The sequence below is a fragment of the Engraulis encrasicolus genome, chromosome 23 (genome assembly GCF_034702125.1).
Source record: "Engraulis encrasicolus isolate BLACKSEA-1 chromosome 23, IST_EnEncr_1.0, whole genome shotgun sequence".
Taxonomy (NCBI): domain Eukaryota; kingdom Metazoa; phylum Chordata; class Actinopteri; order Clupeiformes; family Engraulidae; genus Engraulis; species Engraulis encrasicolus.
Window position 1 is genome coordinate 9085293 of NC_085879.1, and position 17391 is coordinate 9102683.

The 17391-nt window shown below is 44.6% G+C and overlaps 1 protein-coding gene across 1 annotated transcript in view; it reads right to left on the minus strand.

Annotated features, from left to right (window-relative positions):
* The window catches only part of slc7a11 (solute carrier family 7 member 11), a 16505-nt gene extending 4171 nt beyond the window's left edge, over positions 1-12334 (minus strand). Inside the window, exons 1-9 of the mRNA XM_063190279.1 lie at positions 11567-12334; positions 8645-8771; positions 7652-7767; positions 6729-6854; positions 5124-5223; positions 3960-4004; positions 3348-3471; positions 1298-1401; positions 275-371 (exon numbers count right to left, since the gene is read on the minus strand). Of these exons, the coding sequence (XP_063046349.1) occupies positions 275-371; positions 1298-1401; positions 3348-3471; positions 3960-4004; positions 5124-5223; positions 6729-6854; positions 7652-7767; positions 8645-8771; positions 11567-11858 (1131 nt within the window). The 5' untranslated portion in view covers positions 11859-12334. The remainder of the gene's footprint in view (positions 1-274; positions 372-1297; positions 1402-3347; positions 3472-3959; positions 4005-5123; positions 5224-6728; positions 6855-7651; positions 7768-8644; positions 8772-11566) is intronic.
* Between the last annotated feature and the right edge of the window lie 5057 nt (positions 12335-17391).

Genomic DNA, 17391 nt, shown 5'->3' on the forward strand with positions numbered 1-17391 from the left:
GCAGACATGTATGAAAAGTGCAAATTTCTCATCATAATGAATACTTTGAATGAATGAATTTGATGGTGGTGGTAAATATTTGTGAGAAAGGTAACGATTGTGAATGAGCAGTATGAATTCTGGAAATACGGTAAACTACTAAATATGTTACATGCTGCACCTTTCAGCTTTTCCAGCAAACAGTGAGGGGAATGGGCGGAATGAAAGGGGTGCGTTGATGTGTGTGCGCTTTGTTCGTTCTCATTCACTCTTTTGATCAGACACTTGCTCTTACCAGAATGATGACTGCAGGCAGGGGCGTATGTCTTCGTATGTGGATCATAGACAGCACCTCAGGTAGATGCCCCTCACGAGAAGCCACATAGAACATTCTGGAAGAACAATAAAATTAATGACATTACACTACATTATATTACTATACACGACCTAACATTTACCTGTAGCAGACACTTTTAATCCAAAGCCACTAAACGAAGACATAATCAATTGCAATATGTGGGAAAAACAAAGAGCATCAGCTGTTTAGGCACAAAACTGCACAATATTTCTATTTTTCACATCTGTGATGTGGAGGAAAAGTAAGAGAAGCATAATTGTAAAACAGGTATGGCCGTGGGAGAAGCAGAAACAAGACAAGAGAAGAGAAAATGAGCAGGGAGGAGGAGAGAACGAGAGGTAGGCCTACTTGTCAAGCAAACAAAGCGAAACATTAACCCGGTGTAATAAGCATCTGTGGAGGTGCCGTTCTTCTGGAGTCAGGAGAACTCCGCCAGCAGATGCTGCTGCTGAAGATGACTGTCAGAGGGGTTTGAGGCTGCACCTCTGTTTACACCAGTAACATATGGATGGGCATCTGCGCCTTTTACCACACTCGGAAGCATAAAACAGTGTTTTGAGCAGTAATTTACTGAGCCATTTGGGAGGTTAAGAGAGGCCCTGAGCTGTGTAATCTAACAGGCCTTGTTTTACTAAAACAGACACAAGAAGGCCGAATATGATTTTGAGAAATGGCATCGTGTCAGTGTGGTATATAGTGAGGTGAAATTAAATAACAAGAATCTGAACTAAGAGTGGGCCATCACAGAATCTAACATCCGACCGTATTCTTTTCTAGGGCCCAAAGTACTAGTGTTTGGCTTAGGAATAAGTTGGAGTAAGTAGTGGGATGACCTATGAGATACCGGTATTTGCAGATACATAAATCAATCTCAGGGCAGGTCAGGTGCACTGGTAGATTATGGAATATGAACTGGGTCTGAATTGGGACAGATAGTGGTCAGACTACTGTAGCACCCACCTGGAGAAGGCAAACAGGCATCCATTCATGGAGCCGAAGCAGGAGAGGGCCACAAATATGGGCACCACTACCGAGAAGTTCCCCATCAGCCGCTCAGCAAAGGTCTGAAAGTCAGAAAGAGAGAAATCGGTCAGGAGACTGGAGAGACAGAGAGAGAGAGAGAGAGAGAGAGAGAGAGACAGACAGACAACAAGTGCAGAATTTATTTTGAGGACAATCTCAGACTATACAGTTCAAATAAAACACATAAGCAGAGAAGTAAGTTCAGACTGTTTTCAAAGTTTAAAAGTGTGAAAGCGAGTGAGTGAGTAGTGGAAGCAGGGGAGGCTGTCAGGGGTGAGATGAAGAGATGTAAGTAAATGGATCATATCATCATAAAACCAAGTCATCAGCTCTTTAGCTCCAGGGAAGGCACTCCAAAAAAAACCTCCACCAATCAGAGCCTCAAAGGCCAGGCGGCCTGCTCCGTCTGATAGCCCCAATCCCCCCCCCAGCCCGCTCCCCCAGCACAGCGTGGACCAGCCAGCCGGCCCCGCTCGCCTCCCGGAGAAAGGAAATAAATCCGTAAAGCTCAGCGATGACTCCATCAAGGTGCCCTAATCGGATGAGGAACCTTTCAGCCTGCCTTGCTCCTATGGCAGCACAGCACACCCAGACAAACCCACCACCGCTACTAGCATCCAGCGCTGCTGCCCGCCTCGCCTCGCCTCCCCTCGCCTCGCCTCCCCTCCCCTCGCCTCACCTACCACCCTCACTGTTATTCAGGGCCTGTCATCTGCACTGACGGAAATATGATTACTCTCTGAGAGCTGGGAACCATTTAGAAAAGGGGGGAAAGAGGGAGGTATGCATTAAATTACATTTATTTTGGGGAGAGTGGAAAGTGAGAGATAGGAGAGGGAGAGATAGGAGAGGGGGAGAGAGAGAGAGAGAGAGAGAGAGAGAGAGAGAGAGAGAGAGAGAGAGAGAGAGAGAGAGAGAGAGAGAGAGAGAGAGAGAGAGAGAGAGAGAGAGAGAGAAAAGCAGAGGGAAGGTGCCAGCTCAGAGTAGAGGTAATGATGATGGGCTAAGTGAGGTTTAAAGTGGCCAAGGGAACGGCCATCACTGATCATTCACACCCACTCACCAAATAGAGTTAGGCATGGAGAGGAAAGGAGGACAGAGGAGAGAGGAGAGGAGAGGAAAGGGGTGGGGGCGGACATGGGGGCTTATGGAACGTTCCCCACGAGACAGATGATGTGTGTCTACTGATGGAGGCTAGGTGGGTGTCTGGGTGTGCTTGCAGGGGGTGTGGGGGTTAAGGCATAATGTTAGGGAAATAAAATGCGGCCTTAAAGAGAAAAAAGAGGGCCTCTTCTCGATTGTGCGGAATCGTCTGATGTTCCTCCCTAAAACTAGATTTGCAAGTGTCCAATTTCAGAAGCACATAAAACTCGATTTGGGAGAGTTCAATTGCATCAGCACATGCAATAAAAAATGCAATCGAAAGGGCCCTTTTTGCGGTGTAGTTTACTACTATAAACAGACAACTAATAACAGCAAACTAATGGGGTGTTAGAATCCCATAGAGTGCCCTGCAGGTGCATAAGTATCAATTTTGAAAAGCATCAACGAAAAGAAAGGGGATATCAGTTTTCCCTTTCTTCCTATCCTTTGTTGTCTGTGTCTGCTCTCTTCTCTCTTCCCCCCCCCTCTCTCTCTCTCCCTCTCTCTCCCTCCCTCCTTCCCTCTCCCTAGTTTTCCATTTCCCAAATCCTTCTGCTTTAGTGAGTACAATGAATGTTAACGACTTCACAAATTGTAATTTCTCTTTCTACCTGAAAAAATTAATGTGTAATGTGTTTTGATTCATTTTAGCACAATTTTCTTTATTTCTTTTTTGGCTCTCAGACATAATATGTATGTAATGTCATATCTAAATTAGAGTTGTATTAAGTAACATTTGACAGAAGCCCTTGCCCTTTTATGGCCATTTCTGCTGTAATCTTGAATCTACTATTTACTGTAATAAAAATATGTAATGAAAATAGGTTAAGTAAAGCCTTCTCACCACAGCAACTGCATCCGATGCCAGCAGCTCCTCTGCACTCATGACAGCGAAGTACGCCACGTTGGTCAACACGTAACAGCACGTCACTATCGCCATGGAGATGCAGATAGCCAGAGGCACTGTCCTAACCAATCAAGAGGAAGAGTTAGAGGAGATAAACACTAAATCTGGCCTGTTATTACATGTCAGAGGTGGCAAGGGACAGGCAATTTAGTTGCTGATGACCACCACACACCAAAACGGAGAATACCATATAGAAAGCAAGTGCTCACAGCAAAACCGAATATGCAGTGTAAGAGCGTTCTAATATAGCAGAAGACATAGTGCACTGTACTAAATGAAGATCACTTCATGCCACCACACATCTTGCTCATGGAGCATATAACAGTTGACATAGTTACTGCACTGAATGTTTGAAGGTCTTTGCCAGGCAAACCAGGCTACTGACCTGCTTTTCTCCAACAGAATCTTGCTTACAGTATACAGTACATGCAAGACTATCACCTATGTAATGACCAGACACTTCTGACTACGCAAATGCAGATCCAATCATTTTAACATGAAATGAAGCATAAAGGTAATGAAGCTTATATGAAGGCTATAAAGACCTACCTCTCTGGGTTCTCCACCTCCTCCGTGACGAAATTCAAGTAAAACCTGTGAACAGAGGGACAGATGACATGATTCCTGTGATCTTGTCATTATCTCATTATCACATGATCTTTTATAGGGCAGTCATGGGTAAGCGGTTAGGGCGTCAGACTTGTAGCCCAAAGGTTGCTGGTCCGACTCCTGACTAGGGTGCATCAAACGCACCAACGTTTGAAAAGCCTGCTCTGCTTTTCCAAATTGTTCCTTTAGATTAACATAATGCTGGTGTAAAATCTTAGTAAGCTTGGTTAATGTTAAAGGGTGGCACAATATGCTTGAAATTTTCAATCGCAGTGGATGGGCTATTTTAGCAAAATCCTTGAAAGGTGTGTTTTTACACTATTTTGGTCAAAACTAGTAAAGAGGGTCATTTGGAAGAATGCTCCAGTTCCCTTTGCACTTTCCCATGTGCGAACACCCATGTATCCATTATATAGCCATTTTTGGGGTTTTTGATGTCCTGGTGAAGTGGAAAGACAACTGGAACATTCTTCCAAATGACTGTCCTTACTGTTTATGATCAAAACAGTCTCAACATACACTTTGCACAGATTTAGCTAAAAATGCCAATTTACTACCATTCAAAATGTCAAGCCTATTGTGCCACCCTTTAACATCAATACAATTTCCTAGAAATTTACAAGGGAGTTATCATAGTGCAAAGGAACAATACTGCAAGAGCAGAGTGGGATATTGCGAAGTTTTCATTTTCGAGGGGCATTTGATGCACCCTACTCCTGACCCGCCAGGTTGGTGGGGGGAGTAATTAACCAGCGCGCTCCCCCATCCTCCTCCATGACTGAGGTACGCCGAGTACGGTTCCGTCCCGCCGCACTGCTCCCTTGTGGCGCCATTGGGGGCTGCAGCCTTGCACGGGTGAGGCATAAATGCAATTGTATTGTGTGCGGTGTGCACTTGTGTGCTGTGGAGTGCTGTGTGTGCTGTGGAGTGCTGTGTATTTACAGTAAAGGTACATATCTCACTCACTCCTCTGCTGATACCAAGCAATATTGAATGTATTGAATGGAGGGCATACGTCGTGCATGATAGCACTATTACTGTGAGTGAACTGAACCAGAACTGAACAGTGGACTCTGTGTGCCAAGATAGGAAGTCCTTCCTCACCAGCCGGCATAGGCGTACATCCCAGAGTAGAAGGCCAGAGGCAGACCAGTCAGATGAACACTCTCCAGCTGGAAGGCATTCTGAAAGTTCTGGGTTTCTCCTGTGGATAGAACAGATACAAAAATATAGACATATTGTGGCTGTGTCAGTATGTACTTTGAGAGCATTTTATGACTCGGGCTGCTGGTTATTACAGCTCGTTCTTGTTTTGTGAAGGAAGTGGTTTATAATGACGATAATGGAGAGAAGAGCACTTGAGATGAAGGGAGAAGAAGGCATGCTTAAGAGAAGGTAGGAGGGAGACAGAGGAGAGGAGAGACTTAATGTTGCGCCGTTCCTGCAGTTTGGAGTACGTTTTCTTGCCAATCATGGCAATCTCTAATGGAACAAAAATTGTGCACATAAGAGCGCAATAACAAAGAGAACCTGCACAGCTTAAATGTGATTTGGTGCTCAATCCCAAGGTTGATTTCCTTGATTCAAATTCTGCTCTCTAACTGACTTGAACTAAAACGCAGCCCCTTTATCAAAATACCATCAAAAAACTGTAATTGCTGTAATTTAGTTTAATTTAAAGAATGTGTACAACGACTTGCGAACAAGTACAAATACTTGCTATAGAGCTACCAGAGCACTATGCACAATATCATCGGGGACAGATAGCCAACGGGGCTCTCATTACTACTTTCCACCATTGTTTGGCTCCACCTCAACATGGAAGTTTGGAAGATCGCCCCTCGTTTTTGTGTCGAAATTGCAACATATGCATCTACATATCTTGTGTCAGTTGTTCTAACACACATAGGCCTACTGTAAAATTGACATAAAATACGCATGGCAATACTCTCGTGTGTATCCTGCAGCAAACATATCCCATATGCCTAACTTACAGTATGATACTAATCAAATGGCAAACAGTGCATTTCGGTCACTCATTTAATTAATCATGACTTTACTTTATCAATCATGATTCACCAGCCAAAGTTTGAATTGAAAGTCCGAAGCTTGGTATCACTTTATAACATTTATAATACTGATCTGTCTGGATGTTGATAAGCTATACCAGAGACGGTTTAAACGCAGAATAGAGAATCTTTGGCTATACGTACAGTATATCTGGATGTTAAAAACACACTTGACTAGTTCCCCTGGGAAGATAGAGATTTTGTTTTGTGAGTGTAATATCTGAAGCTGTTTTATAAAAAATGTAGCATCTGATATATTTTGGGGTTCATGTTGTCTTTAAACAATTAAAAATAAGACTGACAACATACAGTAGCCTTTCCAATCATGATAGTTCCTTGATTGTGATACTGGCTCCTCACCTACTTTGACTAACAAATGCTCTGCAGGAAACACTGCAATATATCTCTCATTCTGCAGTCTATCAATCTATCTGTCACCTATGTTGTAAATGATGACAAATAGTGATGACTAATGATGACAAAACAGTCACCAAACTATGAACTTTGTGTTAAGAGCTATACTACCTTGCTACACTAAGGCCATGGTGTGAAAAGACATCTGTGAAAATATGTTGTGGGCCCTAATGCTGACCGCGGTGTGACCCCCTCTTCCTCTTCCCAGAGAGATAAGCACTCCCACCTTTGCAGAGCTGATAAAAGCCAGGGAGGATGATGATGGCCATGGCCAGCAGCTTGCAGCCCGTGAGGAAGATCTGTATCCTCGCCGTCCAGGTCACGCTCATGGAGTTAAGGTACATCACGGATGCTGAGAGAACACACACAGACACAGACACAGACACAGACACACACACACACACACACACACACACACACACACACACACACACACACACACACACACACACACACACACACACACACACACACACACACACACACCACACACACACACACACACACACACACACACACACACCACACACACACACACACACACACACACACACACATACACACACACACACACACACACACACACACACACACACACACACACACACACACACACACACACACACACACACACAGAACATTTAAATGTATTAATGCAAGCAGAAATCAAAGACAGAAAATAGTAGTTAGTCCTCTGGAATGTGCCAATACAATGGCTGCATTGAAATCTAAGCTTGAGCAAAAATCAAGCACATGTGCTCCAGGCATTATTTTAATAACAAACAGAAAAGTGTTTCATTTTTTCATACTTGGCCTGTTGAAAAAGAATTGAGCCACAATTGCAGCACTCAAAAAAGATGTCCTTGGGCACTATTATTGAACAAAACTACCCTTGAAGACATTAAAATTCAATGGTGAATATTTTCTGATTAAAGTAAATAAAATCTGCTCAGTTCAGTCCAGATGTTATCCTACAATGCAGAATTTTCTGCAAAGGTCTGCCATTTTACTTTTTTTTTTTTTTTGCTTGGCTGTGCCGATTGGTATTTCGTCAGTATTGTGAAGAATAATTCGAGCTAGAGGCACTCTGCACAAAAAAAGCACATCTTTCAGGAAGTTACCGTAAGTTGGTGCGCTTTATAGACCTACTTATGCCGATGGAAGTGGCCAGTTTGATTGCAATCTCTGGAACTCCACAGGGTGTGAAGATAGGCTCTAGTATGTAGCGTCCAAATGCCAAAGAAATCACTGCCAAACCTGCAGGCCTAACAGAGGGAGGGAGGGTGTGTGTGTGTGTGTGTGTGTGTGTGTGTGTGTGTGTGTGTGTGTGTGTGTGTGTGTGTGTGTGTGTGTGTGTGTGTGTGTGTGTGTGTGCGTGCGTGCGTGCGTGCGTGCGTGTGTTCGCGCGCAGGTGTTTGTGCGTTTGTGTGTATATGCATTTGTGTGTGTGTGTGTGTGTGTGTGTGTGTGTGTGTGTGTGTGTGTGTGTGTGTGTGTGTGTGTGTGTGTGTGTGTGTGTGTGTGTGTGCGTGCGTGTGTGTAGAAGGGGGAGGGAAAGAAAGACAGAAGCAGAACAAAATAATAAAGGTACGCTGAACACACCTACAGCATACATCAATCCATTGATTCTTTAGTGCACAAAGTGGCGCGGCTATGAGATTCCCGATCCACTTGGATGCCTCTGACTGTCCTTTTCCTGGAAAGCTAAACCATTCAATAACTGCAGCTAATCTCAGGAATGTGGCAGGCGCAAATCCATTCATTTTGACACTGTCTACTGAGATTCAGCCTAAATCCCTTGCATATCGCAAAGGCACACATACACTGTTGGGCTATATACACAATGTGGACACACACATACATGCACGCATGCACACACACAACACACACATGTGCATGCACGCATGCAGGCTCCCGCTAACACTCTCACACAAACAAACACAGAGAGAGAGAGAGAGAGAGAGAGAGAGAGAGAGAGAGAGAGAGAGAGAGAGAGAGAGAGAGAGAGACAGAGACAGAGACAGAGACAGAGACAGAGAGAAGAATGAAAGACCATGTAGCTTTCATTTACCGCTGGGGAAAACAACTCCTATACTGCTAAAGAAAACCCAGTGGGTCGGGGCTGAAGACGGCCTTATGTACCTTATTGCGATCAGGTCAGCCCAAAGACGCACAAAAGCCATGAACGGCCCGAACGTCTCCAGAATGTAGATGTAGTGGCCACCAGACTTCTGGATGCAGGTGCCCAACTCTGCATACGATAGCGCACCTATTGCACAAGACAAGATGGAGGAAGAGGGAAGAGAGAGGGGCAGAGACAAACAATGATGAGAAAAATAAGAAATATAAGTGGCAGAAGGGCAAAAAGACAGTGAGAAAGTAGTTATTAGAAAGCGTTTCTCAAAAGCATAGTTGTTAGCCAGTTTGCAACTTGGGTAGTTGTCAATGGGAAGTTGCATTGCAAACAACGAAGTAGCCAACTTAGTTAGCAACTATGGTCTCAATAAATGCACCCCTTGTGTTGTAACTGTTTTGGCTATAAAGGATGTTGAGATATTTGTTGGCCCAATAAAGCACTTTTGAATTGAATGTGCAGGGAGAGAGAAAGAGATGATGAGGTGATGAACAAAAAATCAGGAGAATTGCATAGAGGCTGGAAAAAAAACAAATATGAGGGGGAAAGGTGGTTTAAGAAGGAATAATGTTAAGGCCTTGACGTGTCCCTACTAGCCCATGTGTGTGAACGTCCTGTACTCTTTTGTAAACTATTACAATGAATGGTCTCATAAAAGTCAGCTTTGCATTGTCCCTGAAAGCTGAACACCCACCATGACCTCCTACAAAATGTCACATTTTCAAAACATTCTTTCACATGACCGATTTGTAAAAGTATTTTTTTTCTCCTTTTTTCCAATTCTACTGAATGATAAGGTAGACTGGATTTGTGGTGAGTTGTCGTTTTTGTGTAATTCGGCGTGAGATGCATTGTAAGCCTACATGGTGTTTCTAGGGGAAGGTTGTAACAGTAACTATGTCTGAATTTTGAATCACACACACACAACACAAGCACACGCACACACACACGCACACGCACACGCACACGCACACACACACACACACACACACACACACACACACACACACACACACACACACACACACACACACACACACACACACACACACACACACACACACACACACACACACACACACACACACACTCATTCACTCACTCAACTACCATCGTGCATGCACATACACACATAAACACATGTGTGTTAACAATGAAAAAAATGTGTATGCAATGAAGTAATGCTGAGCTCTACTATGTGTTCTCAAGGCTATGCACATACCCTCTATGAATGACCTGGCTTTCTTCTGCACAGTAATTGAAAATATCGCTTGTACAGCAAGCGCGTTCAAAAAGCATAACACAACAACAAACACTGCTCCTTTGAACCAGACACTCACTGAGGGCCCTCAGTGGGATATTGAGTTTCATACGGTGCCGGCTTCTTACAGGACTAAGGAGTGTTACTAATGGCGGGTAACTGGAAACTCAAGTGGCCATTTTGGAGCATCTGAGTAGCAGATGAGACGCACAGGTACACAGCTACATAAGAGCAACCTCCAACCTCAAGTTATTACATGTTGGTCCACTCAACTGACCTCTCTGTAACCACTTTACTCTACAGAGTGGGTGCATGCAAGTGTGTCATCGGAATATGTGAAGTGTGTGTGTGTGTGTGTGTGTGTGTGTGTGTGTGTGTGTGTGTGTGTGTGTGTGTGTGTGTGTGTGTGTGTGTGTGTGTGTGTGTGTGTGTGTGTGTGTGTGTTTGTGTTAGTTGAAAGTCTCTCTCTCTCTCTCTCTCTCTCTCTCTCTCTCTCTCTCTCTCTCTCTCTCTCCCTCTCCATGTGCATCTGATCTGACTGCATGTTTTTAAAACCTGTTTCGCTTCATATCACAAATGATCGTAGAGCAATTTCCCTGCCAGCCCTTATGAGCACACAGTGTGTGCAACGTCTCAAACTAGCGAAACCACTTCCTCCTCAGACAGACTGCCAGCTGTGGATGGGCATGCAATGCCGGCTGGCTCGTTTCCCCATTCATCAGATAACACACCACCTTCTCCACACATAACAACTGAAAGTACTTGCCCCGAGGACAAAATAAAAGCTTTTCTTTTTTTGCTGTTCTTCTCTGTAGTATATAACTGAATGACATATTACGACAGGAACTCAGAGCTTGTTTCTGTAATGTGAGCATGGGCAAACCACCAACCACCAAAGACAAACATTGCTAACGTTAGGTGTAGTGACTGTGTTTGTGTTTCTCCCAACGGTGCTATGGTGGGAAACAGACATGGCTGTGAAGATGACAAAAGAATAACACAAAGCACAAGTGTTTCGACACATCATAACACAGCAACAGAACTGCAGGTGGGGGAGCTGGAGGAAGAACGCTAACATGCTTTTGCTGTCTTTACAGTATAGTGTGTGTGTCAGGGCTTGACACTGGCACCTGCCAACCGGCCAAATGCTGGTAAAACTTGGCTGTGGCTAGTAATACCTTCAGTGTCACTAGCCAATTTGGCTGGCAGCTTATTCCTTGGTATGACATGCGCGTCATAGTAGCCTATATTCTGTTGTTTGCCCCTTGTGTATCAATTGTTTGTATTTAAGTTCAGGAAAAAGCTCAGTAACTCTTGAGTTTCTATACTTCCATGCAGAAAGCTTAAGCTTAACACTTATCTTGCTTTAGCACCTCATCTTCTGAGGTAAGACGTACACTATCATGATAAAGAAAGCAAAAACAATTTAAAGTGTGTGGCTAGTGGAATACCTGAATGGCTAGCGACTCGGGGAAACTACTAGCCACAGTGGCCGGTGGATGAAAAAGTTAATGTCAAGCCCTGGTGCGTGTGTGTGTGTGTGTGTGTGTGTGCGCGCGTGCGTGCGAGTGCGTGCGTGTGTGTGCGTGCATGTGCGTGCATGGTGACGTCCATGTATACGTATGTACATGTGTGTGTGTGTAGTGTATAACAGCAGTGTGCCTCTCACCAAACAAAGACAGCACTCCACAGGCGATCCACACCACCAGCGACATTCCCACGCTTCCCGAGTGCTTGAGGATCCCCTTGGGCGAGATGAAAATTCCCGCTCCGATGATGGTGCCGATGATGATGGAGATCCCCCGGAGCAACGTCACCTTCTTCTTGAGTTCCACCTTGTCCTTGGGGGGCTCCACCTTGCCCTCGGGGGGCACCTTAGTACTGCTGCTCGTCCCATTCCCATTCTGGACCACCTCGCACCCAGAGCCATAGGAGGGTGAACTCCCCGCGCGTTTCGACATTTTACTCTCTTAAACACACATGTATAAAAACACACACACACGCACACACAACACAAACAGCCGCGCTCTCACAACCACACTCACAAACACCCACACTCACCCACCTGCTGCATGCACACACACACACACACACACACACACACACACACACACCCCTCACACACAGCTTACTCTCACAAAACCCATATGCTCCGTCTCTCACCAACAAACACATGCAAACTGCAGTGTGACTAGCCTACAAAAGTTCCAAATTGTATTTCTTTCTTTGACACGCCAGCTACACACAATCTGCCTATACACAAACAACACACACACGCACTTACACACACACACACACACACTCACTCAGTGCTACAGTCTCACACAAGTGGCTCGGTCTCGCTGTGTTGACTGTCAGTAAACCTGTGGCATGTGAATCCTGCCCCTTTTTTGCCAACTCCTTCACTGACAAAGAGTGAGAGAGAGAGAGAAAAAGAGAGAGAGAGAGAGAGAGAGAGAGAGAGAGAGAGAGAGAGAGAGAGAGAGAAAGAGAGAGAGAGAGAGTCACAGAAAGAATGAGAGTGAGAGAGGGACACGTCAAAGAGAGAGAGACAGAGATAGAGGGAGTGGGAGGCAGAGAGAAGGAGAGAGAGAAAGACTGCGAGTTGATAAGGAGCACACTGTTCCGGCTAGTGAGCCAACTTCTGTTGTGCCACAACCAGTCAGAGCACAGTTTCCCTCTTTTTACACTCCTCCTTTCTGTTCGCCTCTCCCTCTCTCTCTCTCTCTCTCTCTTTCATTCTGTCTTTCATCCTCTCCTCACCCCCCTCTACCCCCCCTGTGTACCGCCCCTATGCACTCACGTGGTAAGTCTGCAGCCACAGTCTCTTGTGTGGTTTCCTGTCCTTATCTGACTGTATAGGGGTAGCTGACTCCTGGGGGTGCATTTCTCGAAAGCGTATAGTTGTTAGCCAGTTAGCAACTTGGCTTGTTGCCAATGGGAAATTGCATTGGACATTACAAAGTAGCTAATGAAGTTGGCAACTATGGTTTCGAGAAATGCACTCCTAGGGGAACTCTCACAGCCTCACATATGACACCTGTTGCTCTTTTGGATGGAAAATTGCTACTTCACTCGTTCCTCCTCGTCCCCGTATAGTTGTTTTGGTTTTCTTTTCATCTCTTCATCTTTTCCCCCCTCTTTTTCTTTGTTTTGTTGTGACGTTCCCAAGTCTTTTGGCACTGTATATCCCTTTCAACATCACAGGCCCAGACAAGTACCTCTACATGTTGATAGGATTTTAACTGTGCTTTACTGGAGCGAAGTCAAACACACACACACACTCAAGCAATTTATCTCAAGAATACCATACCTTTTTTCATTGTTTCTTTGTGTGTGTGTGCGTGTGTGCGTGTGTGTGTGTGTGTGTGTGTGTGTGTGTGTGTGTGTGTGTGTGTGTGTGTGTGTGTGTGTGTGTGTGTGTGTGTGTGTGTGTGTGTGTGTGTGTGTGTGTGTGTGTGTGTGTGTGTGTGTGTGTGTGTGTGTGTGTGTGTGTGAATGACAAGGCAACTTAACTGTAACTTTGCAAATGCTGCAATGTTACATCAGACAAATGCTGATGCAATCTTTCAATGGTGTCCACATGTCACACTTCCTTCACCAGCGAAAAGGGAAACACTGTAACATGAAACGAAACCCACGTGGCCTGGGGTGTACAACAGGAAATGATACTTTTTATTTACCACCTTGCTGATATGCCTGAGGGATTTGTCACAGGCTAGGGTGTTGACAGGGGGGCACAAAGGGGACAATTTCCCGGGCCCAGGGAGGGAGGGGGCCCATAATTGGGTCCTCATTACATGTAAGTATTGGGCTGGGGGGCCCTTTCAGACAATTTTGTCCTGGGCCCAGCCAAAGCTGTCAGCGGCCCTGGTCACAGGTATAATAGCCTGGGTGGAACAGGTACTGTTGAAATACTGTTGAGGTACTGCTGAAATGAAATGAATTAAATTACCGATTTTGTGCCAAACAGTATCACAATATCACACAACGGTTTACTCAGCATGACTCATCAGTTTTCTATTACAAAAGTTGGAACATGATGATGACCACAGATTGGGTCCTAAAGGAACTGTTTTGTGTGCACGGTTGTTATGGTCTTCTATGTTATCTTGCTAGAGGCGATGTGTTTATGTGCACAATGACATTGTCAGCTATTGCTAACTAGCAGAATAGATGCTAAAATGTCAAGCTAATTAATTATGCCATGTTCATTCCAAATGTTCAATGGACTTTATGCCATGTTCATTCCAAATGTTCATTGGACTCATCAGGGTGTGTTATTTCTGCCAAATTGAATAGGTTGACCACCTGGAGTGGGACTGTCCTTTCTTTTATGTTCCCTACCGCCCCTGCCCTTCTCAATTGTGTGTAAACACAGGGTAACTAATAGCCTAATTGCTCCAGAACCATTGTTTCATCTCAATTGGCTGTTCTCAAAATCTGTTTGTGACCTTTATAAAGGCCTGCTCAAAACATTTTAAAACAAGTTCCACAGATGTTGCATGCAAACCAACCAAAAGCAAAAGAGTTTTGGATGGACCAATTGACTGAACAATGAATCCACCAACCGCCATTGTGCTTGTGTAGAATCACAGTACATGCCTAAAAACAACGTACGTAATGTAGGCCTATATTGGAAATACCACTAGAGGAAATGTGTTTATGGGTTAATGTGCAGTAGATGATTGTACATCATACAGCCCAAACATTGCTACCTTACCACGCCGAATGTGAATGTGAATACCAACACTGTGTCAACATGGGAAGGGATAGTTTGAACAGATTTGTAGTGGGAGGGTGTGATGTGTTGTCTGGTTTTATTGTTCATCTCTTCCCCACAGGCTACCTCCTCCACAGCAGACATCCAGCTGGTTGCACCTCATTACAGCTAGTCACCCTTACCCTGCACAGACACCAGAATGTAGCAATACAAAAAAAAGAGTATAGGCACAGAAATCCGCTATTTGACATCATACCTAATTTGTTGTTTTCAGAATCCGCTGACACATGTTTGATTTTTGTGTAGATGTTATACAGCTCAGCAATGAGGTATTTGGTTTGTGATCATCTGAACAGCACTGTAATTATTGAGAATAATCACAGATAGTGTGTGGAAAACAGCAAGCTAATACAACTGGCAATCCCACAGTAACTATGAAATTTGCCCCTTATGCTGTGCATTTTGATTGATTAAAATTCTGCTGTAAAAAAAAATAAAAAAGTATATACATGATTATATTGGCAGAAAACTGGATGAATACATGATGATGTTTCAAGGGACACACTGTCATAACAAAATTCAGGAATGCATTCATTGCCTCAGCAAGCCCACTGAGCCCTTGCTCTTGGGGCTTCAAGAGCCATAAAGAGCCAAGAGCTCGTTCACTGTTTGAAGTCATTGTTATCAGTATTGACACTGTAGAGGATCTTGCTGCTTTGTTACCCACCACCACTAATTTCTGAATGGGGGACCGTTGGTGTTAACCGAGGGCAGCCTATAAATCTTGTAAGTCCTGCATTGTTGCAGAGACAGTTTCAAAGGCAATCAGTTTCATTCATCTATTCTGAGCAAATGTCGTTGGCGTTACTAAGTACGTACATGTGCACTAGTGTGGAAATGACGGTTTTTCCGTCACGTGAGTGTTGTATGGAATTACAGTATGTAATGAAAAACCTGTTGAGGCATACAGGAATCTTTGCCCCATGGAGCCTGAAACTCTGAATACATCCCTCTGTCAAATTGGTTTTGATAGTGAAGAATTGTACTCTTGAAAGTCCTGCAAATGACCGTAAACATCACAACAGTTTTAGAAGCATTGTGCTGCTAACCTAAAAAGTCTAAATACTTTTCCCATGCGGGTCAGTAAGATTGCCAATGTATCCCTTTGTTTACAATGAAGGATCCCCCTTTGGTCAGACAAGACAAAGATATGCTTTGATTCACCTAGACCATCTCTTAGCGCTTGTTTTTATACCACAGGCCTTCGAAGATCAAGCTGAGCTACCGTAACACCACACCAGCTTTGCTTGCTATACCGCTATATCCTGTGAAAACACACTAAAAGGAATGAATCCTCTGGATTGAGTGGAATGTTGATTCCTTTCTGAGTTATGTAAATACATGCACCATGTGATGCACTTTGACCCAGAATGACTGACTCAAAGACATGCTATAATGACCATTCGGCATCCGTGCACCATACAGTAGCATTGTTGCATATTGGATTTTTCTACCTACGTGAGAAATCCTGTTGAAAAAGTGTATTGGAAAGATGAGGGAACATGTGATTCAACCTGTCTGACCTCCAGCCATTACATCAGGTGGACAGGACTTGGCAGGCTTGGGCGGGGCAGGGGGAGTTGAGGTCCATTAGCCCCAGCCAACGTCATTGTTTTGCTTGTCTTTTGATTTATCTCCAGTGGGTAAGGTGAAAGGCATGGAGAGAGAGAGGGGCGGAGAGGAGAAAAGCGGCATTTTTCTTTTATTTCTCCCCTTTTCTTCTCTGCCTCATCTCTCTCGAGCTCCCCCCACCAACCACCTCCACATCCCCCCACACCACCGGCCCACCAACCCCCTGCGCTTTTTTCCAACAAAACTGTGGCCCGCTTTCATATCCATTTCCCCCCGCACATGCCTGATGAAACAGTGTGCAAGAGTGGGGGGGCCTCGCTCTGGCTCTCTCATTTACAAGCGTTGCAGGGAGCCTGCGACCGCGGGACTTCAGGTTAATATCCCCCCATGGAGGAGCCGCAGTGCCCCAGGCAACCAGCACCACATCTTTGAACTCCAGTCAAGCGGGCGGCTGTAGAGAGAGACAGGGGGGAGGCTTAAGGCTTCTGGCGTGCGGGCCCCTTCCATCAATGGCTGCATGAAATTCCCCAAAGCTTGAAGAGCTGTCCGATCGCCCGTCATCATCACACGTGAGTGAGAAATGCCTATGCTTAGCCAGCTTTGGTATGAGTATTACAATAGTAGTAGTTATGGTAATAGAAGTACTGTACTAGGCTAGTTGTAGTAGTAGTAGCAGTAGGAGTAGTAGTAGTAGTAGCAGTAGATGTAGTAGTAGTAATTAATTTAGTAATTAATGCACGTACTGTATCGGTAGTAGCAATTAATGCACATAAATTAGCTCTACATCATTGAAGATAGGCTTTATACAGTATGATGTAAAAATTGGCAATAATTCACAACCTTTTTTAGTTTTCCATACTGATTAACTTTGTGCATATCGACCATCATGCCAGTCTTAGCTTGGTGCTTGCAACCAGACAGAAGCCACTGCCAACAAAGTGGCCCATTATTCATTGTGAGAGATGTAGAGCTATTTCCCCCTCACTAGTGTGCCCAGCCATGCCTGTCTGGCACGAGTGTGTGCGTGTGTGTGTGTGTGCGTGCTTGTGTGGGTGCATGCTGTTCACATTGTCCTACACTGTCACTCCTTGGTACATGAATGCATATGTTTGTGCATGTGCCCGGTCAGAAAAGCAGAC